Source organism: Monodelphis domestica, chromosome 2 (genome assembly GCF_027887165.1).
Source record: "Monodelphis domestica isolate mMonDom1 chromosome 2, mMonDom1.pri, whole genome shotgun sequence".
In the NCBI taxonomy this organism is placed as follows: domain Eukaryota; kingdom Metazoa; phylum Chordata; class Mammalia; order Didelphimorphia; family Didelphidae; genus Monodelphis; species Monodelphis domestica.
In genome coordinates, this window is record NC_077228.1 from 197,809,753 (window position 1) to 197,824,047 (window position 14,295).

Sequence of the window (14,295 nt, forward strand, 5' to 3'; positions counted from 1 at the left end):
CTAGTTCCAGAATGGCAAATTTTCTATGATCCTAGATTTTAGTCTCTTCTATCCTCCCCATCACCACTCCCTTAGTCTTGGAAAGACCTGGTTTGCAGGGTTCCTTCTCCCAGATTTCTGGCACAAGGAATCCTTGAGGGGGGTGGGATATGTGTGAGCTAGAAGGGGTTAGACCTAGAGAGCTGAGTTCTGTTCTCAGTTCCATTCTTGAATTTTTATAAAGGCACAAAATCACTTCAGTTAGAGCTGCAATTAGGAAGGTGAGTGGGAAGTCAGGAGATTGAGGGGACTGCTTCTGTCTGGGAAGAAACCAAGCGTATCTTCTTGTTCTTCACATAATTCTGTATAGAACCTTATCACCCCTTGCCTGGATTCCTACAAAAAGCCTTTTAATTAGTCCCCTTGTCTCCAGTCTCTCCTATCTCCAACCTAAACATAGCTGCCAACCTAATTTTCCTAAAATGCAACATGTCACTCTTCTGCTCAGAAATATTCACTGACTCTCTCTCTATTGTGTCTAAGATAAATATAAGCTCTTTATCTTGGTGTTCAAGGCTTTCCACAGTTTTGCTTCAAATTGCCTTTCCAGTCCTCTTGCAATTTCTTCCATTCAGATAGTCTAAGCCAGTTTAGATTACCAGCTATTTGCTGAAGTTGACCTACATCTCTCAGTTGTTTAGTTGTGTCTGACCCTTTGGGGTCTTCTGAGCAAAGATACTGGAGTATGCTGACATTTCCTTCTCCAGCTCATTTTACAGAGGAGGAAACTGAAGCAAACAATATTAAGTGTCACACAGATTTGAGCTCAGGAAGTTGACTCCATGTTTGGTGCTCTATCCACAGTACCACTTAGATACCCAATACATTTCCTACCTTCATACATTTTTTGGGGGGCAAACCTTTACCTTCCCAGTCACAAGAGCAGTAAGGGCTGAGTAATGGGGGTTAAGTGACTTACCCAGGGCCACACAGTTAGGAAGTATCTGAGGTCAAATTTGAAATCAGGACTTCCCATTGAGGCTTGGCTCTCAAACTACTGAGCTATCTTGCTGCCCTTCTTTTTTTCTTATATTATTTTCCAATTACTCCTCTCATTTCCCTTCCCATTGCATCCCTTTTAGGTTTAAAAACCTTCCTTTTTAAATAAGTACAGGCTATCTCAGAAGTCTTTGTGACACCCTGTATAGTCAGGCAAAATAAATCAACCCTTTGGCCATGTGAGAAAATGCATGTTTCATTCTTAAGTTCTAGTCTGCCATCTCCCTGTCAAGATGTGAGAGATCTGCTTCTCCAGCAGTCTGAGAAAACATAGGGTCATTGGGGTTTTTTTAATGTTATTTTTAATGTTTTTTTTATATGTTATTGTAGTTATCTTGTAAATTGGCGGAGAGCAACAATTGACAATCTTTTACCTTTTTGAGTGTTCCTAGGACTTAACACAATGGCTGATTTATAGTAGGTGCTTAATAAATGGGCAGTTAGGTAGTGTAGTAGATAGAATGCATCTTCCCCATTTCAAATCTGGCCTCGGACCCTTACTAGCTATGTGACTCTGAGCAAGTCACTTATCCCTGTTTGCCTCAATTTCTTCTTCTTGTTAAATGAGCCGGAGAAGGAAATGACAAACCACTCCAGTATCTTTGCCAAGAAAAGCCCAAATGGAGTCATAAAGAGTCAGACATACCTGAAAAATGACACAACAACAACAACAACAACCACAATAACAATTGTTTATTGATTGGCTGACTGTTCTCCTGGCTCAGCTTATATCACTGTGCATCAGTCTTCCTAAATTCTTTATTGTCATTTCTTAGGGTGTAATTTTCTCTTCTTATGCTCAAATGCCACAGTTTGTTCAGACATTTCCTAGATAATGGCCAGCTACAATGTTTTCAGTTCCTTGCCTCTACAAATGGGGCTCTGTCTCTGACTTCCTTGGAGTATATGTCTGGTAATTGTATTGCTTCATTAAGGAGTATATATATATAGCTTATTTTATTTTATTTTAAAATAAATCCCTTACCTTCTGTCTCGGAGCCAATAAACAAGGCAGAAGAGTGGTAAGGGTTAGGCAATGGGGGTCAAGTGACTTGCCCAGGGTCACACAGCTAGGAAGTGGCTGAGGCCGGATTTGAACCTAGGACCTCCCATCTCTAGGCCTGGTTCTCAATCCACTGAGCTACCCAGCTGCCCCCAAGGCAATACTCTTTTAACTATAATAAGCCTCAGTTTCTCCATCCATAAGATGAAGGGTTTGGACTAGAAGATTAAAAAAAAAATTTATTTGGTCAATTTCAAACATTATTCCTTGGTAACAAAAATCATATTCTATTCCTCCCTCCCCTCCCCCCACGTTTCCTATAGCTCACCAGCAATTCCACTGGGTATTACATGTGTCCTTGATCAGAACCTATTTCCATGCTATTGATGTTTTCACCAGGATGTTCATTTAGATTCTCCATCCCCAATCATATCCCTTCGATCCATGTATTCAAGCAGTTGTTTTTCTTTGGTGTTTCTACTCCCACAGTTTTTCCTCTGAATGCGGATAGTGTTCTTTCTCATAGATCCCTCTGGGTTGTTCAGGATCACTGCATTATCACTAATGGAGAAGTCCATTACATTCAATTGTGCCACAGTGTATCAGTCTCTGTGTATACTGTTCTCCTGGTTCTGCTCCTCTCACTCTGCATCACTTCCTGGAGGTCGTTCCACTTCACATGGAATTCCTCCAGTTCAGTATTCCTTTGAGCACAATAGTATTCCATCACCAACATATACCACAATTTGTTCAGCCATTCCCCAATTGATGGGCATCCCCTCATTTTCCAATTTTTTGCCACCACAAACTGCATGGCTAGGAATATTCTTGTACAAGTCTTTTTCCTTATTATCTCTTTGGGGTACAAACCCAGCAGTGCTATGGCTGGATCAAAGGGCAGACAGTCTTTTATCGCCCTTTGGGCATAGTTCCAAATTGCCCTCCACAATGGTTGGATCAATTCACAACTCCACCAGCAATTAATTAATGTCCCAACTTTGCCACATCCCCTCCAGCATTCATTACTTTCCTTTGCTGTCATGTTAGCCAATCTGCTAGGTGTGAGGTGATACCTCAGAGTTGTTTTGAGTTGCATCTCTCTGATTATAAGAGGTTTAGAACACTTTTTCATGTGCTTATTAATAGTTTTGATTTCTTTATCTGAAAATCGCCTATTCATGTCTCTTGCCCATTTATCAATTGGGGAATGGCTTGATTTTTTGTACAATTGATTTAGCTCTTTTGTAAATTTGAGTAATTAGACCTTTGTCAGAGGTTTTTGTTATGAAGATTTTTTCCCCCAATTTGTTACTTCCCTTCTAATTTTGGTTACATTGGTTTTGTTTGTACAAAAAGTTTTTAATTTGATGTAATCAAAATTATTTATTTTACATTTTGTGACTTTTTCTAACTCTTGCTTGGTTTTAAAATCTTTCCTTTCCCAAAGTTCTGACATGTATACTATTCTGTGTTCACATAATTTATCCTTCTTTATGTTCAAGTCATTCACCCATTATGAGTTTATCTTGGTGTAGGGTGTGAGGTGTTGATCCAAACCTAATCTCTCTCACACTGATTTCCAATTTTCCCAGTAGTTTTTATCAAATAGTGAGTTTTTGTCCCCACACCTGGGATCTTTGGGCTTGTCATAGATTGTCTTGCTGAGGTCACTTACCACAAGTCAATTGGACTATAAGATTTTGATCCCTTCAATTTTGAAAATTTTATAATACTTTAAAGTGGAAACATAAAGAGATGGAGAAGTAAAAGATATGAGGGAGATAGGTAGAGACAGGGTGATGGATGTATTCAGAAGCTTGATTGGGTGAGGATAGACAGAGGTAGGAGAAAAAGGTGAGAAGATTAATAAATGGGGGCTTTATGTCACAGCAGGAAGGTCTGGTGTCTCTCCCCTTCCTTCCATTGCTTTTCAAGCTTTTTACCTTAAGTTATCTGAGATTGGACCACAGATTCTAGGCTTTTCTGGTGGGAAAGACTTTAAAACTGTCAAACCTGTCTTCTTGCCCTGACTCCTTTTACTTATCAATCTTGCTTTGTCAAGTTTTCCTGTATGTATGATCTCTCCATGTATTTCTGATCTTTTCTCTTTTTCTTTAATCTTCTTTTGGTTCCCCCAACATCTTGACCCCTCCTCCCAACCCAATACTTTTCCCCTCCTTTGTTCTGATGTTCAGTATTTTCACCCAAGTCTATGCTGAGGGATGTATTCCCAAGAGATAAGTGAGGGCATCATGGGAGGATGGTCTAGAACCCTTCTTAAATGGGAGGGAAGGCTTTGGTTGATCCCTCAGTGTCTCTCTGGAAGACAGATTCTGATAATCTCTGAAGATGAGGGCCCAGTGTCAGGAACTGGGGACTAGGATCTAATATAGGGGGGACAATGTCTGGGATTAAATGGTAGGCTCAATATCAGAGATGAAAATCCAATGTTAGGAACTGGCATTTCAGTATCTAGAATGGAACTCAGTGTTAGGAAATGAGGGGGATTCGGGATCAGATATGGGAAAGTTGTTGTTCTTTGTCATGACTGAGGTTTTCTTGGCAAAGATATTGGAGAGTTTAGCCATTTCCTTTTGCAGATCATTTTATAGATTGGGAACTGTAAGTGGGGGGGGGGGAGGTTTTTTTTTTTAAGGGTTGGACTTGATTATTTAAGAGTGGTCACCAGGAATTTAATTCCAAAGAGATTTATTTTATAATTTATTTACAAAATATAGAGAAGAATGAAGAATGAAATCAGAGAGAGGATAGGGTAAGATATATAGCCTAAGCACTAAGTAATTTGCTCTCGACCCCCACTCCCCCCCTGCCACACACACACCTGGGAAGGGAGTTAGTTTCAGCTGGCCTCTGCAAAGCCAAGGACCAGGGGAAGTCTCTCAAGAGGATAGATCTTTTCTGAGGCCAGTCTCTTCAGAAAAAAATCAGCAATTAAGAGTTAGCTTTTCACTCACCACGTGTCAGTCCAGTCAGCAGATTCTTTATTAGCCTCCACTCCAAGTCAAACTCCCAGTAGAGCTCCCAGTAGAACTCTCTCACAGGAGGTTCTACTCCAGTGAGAGTTCCAAGTTGAACTGCACTCAGGCAGTTGTCACTCCCTTTTAAAGGCACTTACTTTTGTGTCACTTCCCCTAATTTTTATATCTACCAATCACAGTTGATGCTTTTTGCTTTTAGGACTGCCCAGGGGCAGTCAGTTGATTTTGATTCATCACCCACTATTTCACACATGGGTCACAGACCTCCCACTTAATGTGTGAAATGGGGTGTTTACACCTTTGATGATTAAATCTAAAAAATGGGCAAGGGTTACAATTTAATCTTCACAATCTGGGGAGAGTTAATTAATTTCATTGCTATAATCAGGGGAGAGTTAAATTTAATTTTCACAGAAACTGAGGCAAACAGGCATATGTGATTTGTCCAGAGTCACACAGCTAGTGTCTGAGGCCAGATTTGAATTCAGGTCTTCCTGACTCTAGACTTTACCATATGGGATAGACCAAGTATCAAAAATTCATGCATTCCCAGTCCTGACCCAGCCTTAATCACCTAAAGAAACAGAGACATTCTAAAAACCCTCTGTGAGAGAAAGAAGAGCCAGCACCTCCCATCCCAGGTCTCTAGGAAACTTCTTGGACACAATTCTAGACTTCCCTTCTGTTCTCCACACTGGGTAGCTTCTTGTTGTCCATAGCTTTCTTAGCTCTGGCCTCCAGCCTTCTCCTGGGTAGAGAGCAGAAGAGTTAAAGGGAAGAGGTCAGAAAGACTCACCTGGACTAGTCTATAGATGGGAGTTAAATAACAGTGATGGAAACTCACCCAAGAACAAGGCAGACCCTTCAGCAGTGGGGAGCAGCTGCACCACAATGTTGACCAAATTAGAAGTCAAGAAGTAAGGGGACCCACTGCCAAGGCTGACCTTTGCCCTGGACACAGTAGAGAAGGGAAGAGCAGGATGTCAGGACTGGAAGGATCATAGGAGTTAGATCTTTAAGAAACCTTTGGGGTCAAATAACTCCATCTCCTTGATTTATAGAGGGGGAACCTGAGACCACAGAGTGAGTGTCTTACCCAAGTTAGTGGCAGTGCTAGTTCTAGAACCCAGACTCCCTAATTCTTAGTTCAGAGAACTTGGACCAAAAGGCATCCCCGAAGGAAAACCCTTCTTTAACTTCTGATCTATTCTGGGTCCAACTGGGGCAATATGTGAATGCAGAGCTGAGTGGAGAATTGTGCTGAGGGTAGGGAAAAGAGCTGTTGACAGGTTTTAGGCTTTAGATGACAGGGCCTGAGCCTATTGCCAAATTTCTCTTGTGTCCCAGGGGCAGGGGACTGCTGGGATGGATGGGTGGTACTGTCATCAGAGTGGAGACATCATCCCCCAGAGCTAGTTGGACATACTGTTAGGATGCCAGACCCCTGGGCATGGTGACATGACCCCTTACTCAAGCTTCTGCTCTTCCTTGGAGAGGGACAAATGAGGCAGCCCTCACCTATGAAATAGCCCAATGTGTTTTGGGGCAGGTACACCTCCGGAATCTCAGTCCAGGGGAAACATGCTTGTGGCTGGTGGTGAAAGACATTGTGTTTGATGCCTCCCACAACTGAGTCTCAGCCCCTTTGACTGCATCCACATTCCGGTGGGAGTATAAAGGATGAGAATATAAGGCCAATAGGGCTGGGAATCAGGAGGAATGACGTATGCGGAGTGAGTGGTGCATTAGGGAGAGAAGAGAGACCACAGGTTGTGTGCATGTGTTTATGGTCTGAAAAGCCTGGGTGGGTCTATGTACACATGCCAGGCATATGTACATGCCTACAGATGTCCCTTGGCACTGAGGTTTGAGTTTTAGCCCTCTCACTCAAGTGAAATTTTGGGCAGTCCTTTCATGTTTCTGGGTCTCAGTTACTTTATCTATAAAAAGAGAGTTGACCTAGATGATTTCTTTTTTAAAATTTTTATTACATTCTTAACACATATAATAGAGTATTGGCCAATGAGGGCCTACCCTGGGAGTGTTAGCAGACTCTCCAAACATCCACATGGGTCCCCCAGGCATGCTCCCAGAAGTGAGCCCTCATGGGTCAGTTCCCTGTTATACAAACATCAACAACCATAAATGTTTCAATATGCAAGAAAAGAACATAAAAAGAGGATTATATATGAAATGATGAATATCTATTACATGCGGTAGAGGGGTTTTCCCCTTTATTTTTATTTTTGTCATGTGTCGATTCAATGTTTTAATAATCATTTTCTGGCATTTTGCAAGCCATGTTCTCTCTCTCGTCCTTACCTTCTCCTTTCCCAGAATGTCAGGTAATGTGATATAGGTTATACATACACTATCATGAAGTACATATTTCCATGTTCATCATGGCAGTATTGTTTTTTGAAGAAACACATTAAAACATTTAATTTAATATGTTAAAATATTTAAAGCATACATTTTAAAGTATATTAAATGTGCCATGGGAGTACCAATACTGTCCTACTCATTCTTTTTCTGGATTTCCTACCTAGAGGATTCCTAAAGTCTCTCCTAATCCCAGGGTAATTCTATGGTCCAGGATTAAGTCTTGGTTTGGCCATTTTTTAGTTGCATTATCTTGGGCAAGGTGGTTGTGACTCTATGATTAAGAGCAGTGGGTCTGGATTCAGGTTGATGTGAGTTCAGATCTGACCTCAGACATTTCCTAGCTGTGTGACCCTGGGCAAGTCACTCAACTTCTGGATTGCCTGACAAAAGGGATCTACTGGAGAGGGAAATGGCAAACCACTCCAGTATCCTTATCATGAAAACCCCATGAATAGTTATGGTCCATGGGGTCGAGAAGAGTCTGTCATGACTGAACAACTGTCTTAGGCTAGTGTTTTAAGCCTAAAGTTTCCTCATCTGTAAAATGGGGACAAATCAACCCATCTCACTGTTTTTTTTTTTTTTTAAGAAAGCCTTTTGCCTAGGGTGAACATCTATACCTTTCATTCGGTACTTAATACTTCCCTCCTCTTCCATCCCTTCACCTCTTAGCCTCCATTTCTGACCACACTGGCCATGTCCTCCTCAGCACAGCCCTACCTGTGCTTCATGTTTGGGTTTGTCTAAGGGTAGCTTCAGAGCCCCCTCCCCATCTTACCTTCCTCCAGCCTGAGGGATAGGCTTTCCCGTGGTGCTCTGCACATGTTCCCCTTCTGCTCTGGCTAACCCCCAAGTTTTAGAGCTAAATCCCATTACTAAGTGAGGGAGGCCAGCCAGCTCCTCAGCACAAACAGTCCTGGTTGGGAAGAGCAAAGGGGCAGGGCTGACCCCAAGCTTAGGAGGCAGTTCCATGGCCCAACCCCACCCCGGAGGGAAGGCACTGAGCCAGAGTCCTTCTAATGCCTGGGAGCACCTTTGAAGAGGGTCTTGGGGAAACTGGAAAAGGGCAAGGCATCACCCTTTCCATGGTTGATCCCCTAGTTGGCCTATGGGTAGCCCCTGGGCATCTCAGGGGAGAGAGATCCCAGACCCCCTCTCTCTTCTCTTCCCCCTTTCCTATCCCCTTCCCCCAGAGTGGTCTTGTCCTTTCTCAGAGAGCATCTGGTTCCGATTACAGGCAGAGAAGTGAGAACCAGCAGGCAGGGGCCCAGCAGCCACCAGCCGCCAAGAATGACTTAATTGAATAAAATATCTAATGACGAACCATGTTCCCCACACTGGGGAGCACTATAGCCTCCCTACCAGGCTCTGTCCCCATCCCTCCCCTCATCCCTGACTCCTGGCTCCCCATCCTCATCCTCTGAAGAGAAATACCCCCTAGCCCTTGTGGTCTCCAGGCTCCGTTCTTCTCTATCTACAGTGGGGAAGCAGAAAAGAAATCACATGATGGCCACACAGGGCTCCCAAAGCAGCCCAGGATTGCTCAGTGTCAAGGCAAAGGTTCTTGGACTAATTAGAGGCACCTGAACACTTGTTATCAGGGTTCTGATCCACCCATCTGTTCCTTAGGTCTATCTGCAAAAGACAGATCCATCAAAGTGTCATTGAGAGGCACATCTGCGGTGCTGAAATGTGCCAAGGGAGGAAGTAGCATGGCAACCTTGTTTTAATTGAAGAGATAACGAGGTGGGATGGTTTACTTCAAATTAATTTATTCATTCATTTGTTTATTTTTGAGACTGGGTCTCCCTACAGCTACTCATGGGCCCAATCCCACGACTGCCAGGCAAGGAAATTTTGTCCTGCTTCATTTCCAATTGGAGCTAGTCCCCTCAGACATCCTGGGTTCTCCTCACTTTTGGGGGCTTACCTTATTGGTCAGGATTGGTGCCTTCATGAGCTGTAGCCATTTTATTTTATTTATAAAGCCTTATCTTATAATAATATATCAATTCTATAATAAATATCAATTCTAAGACAGAAGAGTGGCAAGGGCTAGGCAACTGGGATTAAAGGACTTATCCAGGGTCACACAAGTAGGAAGTGTCCCAAGATTAGATTTGAACCCAGGTCCTCTAGACTCCAGGGCTGACTCTCTATCCACTGAATTCAGAACTCCCAATCCATATTCTTAGTCTTTCTCATTTCAGAGATTATAGGCACTCACCGCCATGCCCAGTTTATCTATCATTTAAAATAAAATATTGGACCTGGAAAGGACCATAAGAGCATAGAACTCAGAATGGCCACTAATTAGCTGTGAGAAGAAGCAACAAATTGCTTATCTTTGAGCATCACTTTATTCATAACAAATTAAGGTGGCTGGTATTACTTGTCATCTCACTAGATTTTCAGGGTCTTGGGTTATCTGACACAGAAATATCCAAGAGGGTAGGGAAATGGCATCTAGGTGACTCAGGAGGAGAGAGTCTGAAAGACCCGTTTTTGTGAGTTCAAATATGACTTCAGATACTTATTAGCTATGTGATCTTGGGCAAGTTACTTAACCCTGTTTCATATCTGGCTTCCAAAATTTACTTGATGTGTGATCCTAGGCAAATCACTTAGCTCAGTTTGCCTCAGTTTCTTCTTCTGTAAAATGAATCGGAAAAGGAAATGGTAAACCATTCCAGTATCTTTGCCAAGAAAATCCCAAATGGGGTCAGGAAGAGTCAGGCACTGCTGAAACAACTGAACAACAACAAAAAGGGAAAGGCTTTAAAAGTGTTGGGAATTAATTAAATAAATAAACTTTAAAAAATAACTTTAAAAAGTGTTAGTAAGAACACAGCTCTTCTTGTGACTGTCGTCATGAGTCCATAGTGTGAAACTTAAAGAGCAATGATGGTAATGCTATCTGGGAACAGGATGGCAAAAACTCAAACCAAAAGCCTTGGACACTACTCTCCCTCTCTCTCTCTCTCTCTCTCTCTCTCTCTCTCTCTCTCTCTCTCTCTCTCTCTCTCTCTCTCTCTCTCTCTCTTTCTCTCTCTCTCTCTTTCTCTCTCTCTCTCTTCCCCTCTCCCTCTCTCCCTCCCTTCTTCCCTCTCCCTTTCCTCTTCTCTCTCTCAATCCCTCTGTCTCTCTCCTCCCTCTTCTCTGTCTCTGTCTCTGCCTGTCTTTGTCTTTTCCTCTCTTCCCTCCCTCTCTTCCCTGTCTCTCTGTCTCTCATATTGTGACTGCAGAGTTGATGATGTTGCCAGAAGGCTAAGCAAGAAAACCAGGTGAAGCTTTATGATCACAGGGCAATTATGGTTTTAGAAATTCTGATGTATCCTCAGTGGCTTTTCCTATGTGCCCCTATATACATCCCCCTATATTGTATATAGTTTTTTTGTTGTTGTTTTCTTTTAAAACCTTACCTTCGGTCTTAATAGCAATTCTTTTTAAAGATATTTTATTTTCCCAATTACATGTAATAACAATTTCCCACATATATTTTCTGAAGTTATAAGATCCAAATTGTCTTTCTCTCACCATTTTCTCCCCACTCCTGGAGATGTTTAAGGAATTTAATCTGGGTTATACATGTATTACCTTGCAAAACATATTTCTATATTGTTCATTTTTGTAGGAGAATATTCACATAAAAGCAAAACCCCAAATAAAAACACAAATAAACTAAAGTAACAGTATGCTTTGATTTGCATTCTGACCCCAACAGTTCTTTCTCTGGAGATGGAGAGCATTCCTTGTCATAGTCCTTCAGGATTGTTGAGCATAACCAAGTCTTTCACAGTTGATCATCCCACAATATTGTTGTTACTGTGTACAATGTTCTTCTGGTTCTGCTTATTTCACACTGCATCAGTTCATGGAAGTCTTTCCAAAATCATCCAGTTCATCATTTCTTATAACTCAATAGTATTCCATCACCATCATATACCATCATTTAATAAGTCATTTCCCAATTGATGGACATCCCCTCAATTTCCAATTCTTTGCCATCACAAAAAGAGCAGCTATAAATATTTTTGTATTAGTAGGTACCCTCCTCTTTTTAAAAAATCCCTTTAGGATATAGACCTAGTAGCAATATGACTTGATCAAAGTGTATTATGGCCTTTGGGGCACAGTCCAAAATTGCCCTCCAGAATGATTGGATCAGTTCCCAAGTACACCAACAACACAATAGTATCCTAATTTAGCCACATCCCCTCCAACATTTATCACTTTCCTTTACTGTCATATTGGTCAATATAATAGGTATGAGGTGGTATCTCAGAGTTGTTTTAATTTGTATTTCTCTAATCAAGAGGGATTTAGAACATTTTTTCATATGATTATTGATGGCTTTGATTTCTTCATCTGAAAATTGCTTGTTCATATCCTTTGATCATTTATTAATGGGGAAATGACTTATACTCATAAATTTGACTTTGTTCTCTATATATTTGAGAAATGAGACCATAAACAAACCCTTTTTAATTTATTGTAGTAAAAATTATCCATTTTATAACTTGTAGCATTCTCTATCTCTTATTTGATCATAAATTCTTCCCTTCTCCGAAGATCTGACAGGTAAACTATGTTCCCCTAATTTACTTATGGAATCAACCTTTATGTCTAAATCATATACCCATTTTGACCTGACCTTGGTATAGGGTATGAAATATTGGTTTATACCTGTTTCTGCCATATTGTTTTCCAGTTTCCCAGCAATTTTTATTAAATAGTGAGTTCTTATCCCAAAAGCTGGAGTCTTTGGGTTAATCAAACACTAAATTGCTGAGGTGATTTATCCCTAATCTATTCCATTGACCCACCATTCTATTTCTTAGCCAGGACCAGATTATTTTGATGATCACTGCTTTATAGTACAGGTTGAGATCTGATACTGTTAGGCTACCATCCTTCACTTTTTTTTTTGTTAATTCCCTTGATATTCTTGATCTTTTGTTCTTCCAGATGAAATTTTTTCTAGTTCTATAAAATAATTTTTTGGTAGTTCAATTGGTATGTCATTGAATAAGTAAATTAATTTAGTAAACCCTTACCTTCCATCTTAAAATGAATACTATGTGTTGGTTCCAAATCAGAAGAGCAGTAAAGGCTAGATAATGAAGGCTAAGTGACTTGTCCAGAGTCACACAACTGGGAAGTGCTTAGTATCTATTCAAAGACAGAAGAAGATCAAAGGCTAGGCAATTGACTTGCACAGGTCATATAGCTAGGAAGTGTCTGAGATCAGATTTGAACCCAGGTCCTCCCAACTCCAAGCCTGGCACTCTATCTACTCTGGTACTTAGCTGTTCCTGTCACATAGGTTCTCCTTTTTCTGTCTTACAATCAATATTATGTATTGATTCCAAGATAGAAGAGCAGTACAGGCTTGGCAATGCGAGTTAAGTGACTTGCACAGCTAGGAAGTGTCTGAGGTCATATTTGAACCCAGGACCTTCCATCTCTAGACCTGGCTCTCAATCCACTGTGCCACCCAGCTGCCCCCCACATAGGTCTTTATTGACTGTGGGAGTTCTTGTTGATTCTTATTTATCAGGCTAAGCTGCAAACCATCTGAGGTTTTGGGCGCAAAGGACACAGAAATATTTGGCCATGATGATAGTCACAAAGATAGCTGTGTTCCTGACTATACTTTTTTCTTTAAATCCTTACCTTCTGTCTTAGAATCAAAACTGAGCATCAGTTCCAAGGCAGGGGAACAGTAAGGGCTAGGCAATTGAGGTTAAGTGACTTATCCAGGGTCAGCTAAGAAGTGTCTGAATCCAGATTTGAACCCAGGACTACCCATCTCCAAGCTTGGGTCTCAATCCACTGAGTCACCTATTGTGCCCTCCAACTCCAGCAACAATTTTTAAACCTTTCCCTGCACTCTTGGATATTTCTGTGTCAGATAATATGGGACCCTGACAGTCTAGTGGGATGATAGTTTACTCCAGCCATCTTCATTTTATAGGAACAAAAGGATATCTAGAGAGAAGTGATCTGCTTCTTCTTGTCACAGCTAATTAGTGGCAGTGACTAGAGTTCAAGTCCTTTGATACCCATGGGCTTCAAGGCTCTTTCCACTGTGCCACAATGAGATGAAGAAGTGGGTTGGTTTATTTTAGTTATAGCTGCAATAAAGGAGCAAGATGGTGCCAGTGTATCCTTTTAAAAAGCCCTCTTCTTGTTCAAGCTCTGATCTGGGGACAGAGAGGAACTGATAGGATTCTGTTTTCTCCCCTCGTTTGTAGGAGAGGGACCAGGCAGAGGTCCAGGATGGGATGCAGGGAATACAGAGAGGAAGATGCTGGGCTGGAAGAGAAGGGCCCGAGAGAGCACTGGCCGGGCACCTTCACCAGAAAGGAAACAACTGAGCCAAGAGCAGGGTGGGGGCACCCTGGCCATCAATACATTCCCAGAGAATGAGACGAAGATTGTGGTAAGTGAGTGGGATCATGAAGCTTCAGAAGGATCTTCCCAGAAGAGGATCGGTCCCTTTTCAGACCATCAAGGCTGCTTGACAGATGTGGGTGCGAGAAAAGAAGAAACAAATACATAGACCTTGGGGTTATTTGGCAGACACAAGCTACAGATCTGTCCTTCCCAACCTTTTGCCTAAGGCATTTATGGAATGCCCTACCTAGGTTATATAGTTATCTGCATTTCTGTCTCCTTCACCTGTGGAAATTCCATAAGGGTACGGTCCATGTCATGCTTAGTTAAACTTTGTATCTCCCCTATTGCTTACTTTGCAAAGTGCTCAGCTGTGCACAGTGGGCAAAGGAGACAAAAATCCTGCCCCAAAGCTTGTTGGTATCTTTCCTTTGCTTTAACCCTAGTGACCTAGCATTAGCACAATCAGGA

General features: G+C 41.7%; 1 protein-coding gene across 1 annotated transcript in view; it reads left to right on the forward strand.

The window, feature by feature from the left end:
• Positions 1 to 14,295, forward strand: part of PLXDC1 (plexin domain containing 1) — a 106,773-nt gene that overhangs the window by 3,126 nt on the left and 89,352 nt on the right. Inside the window, exon 2 of the mRNA XM_056816796.1 lies at positions 13,683 to 13,870. Coding sequence (XP_056672774.1) covers positions 13,683 to 13,870 — 188 coding nt within the window. The remainder of the gene's footprint in view (positions 1 to 13,682; positions 13,871 to 14,295) is intronic.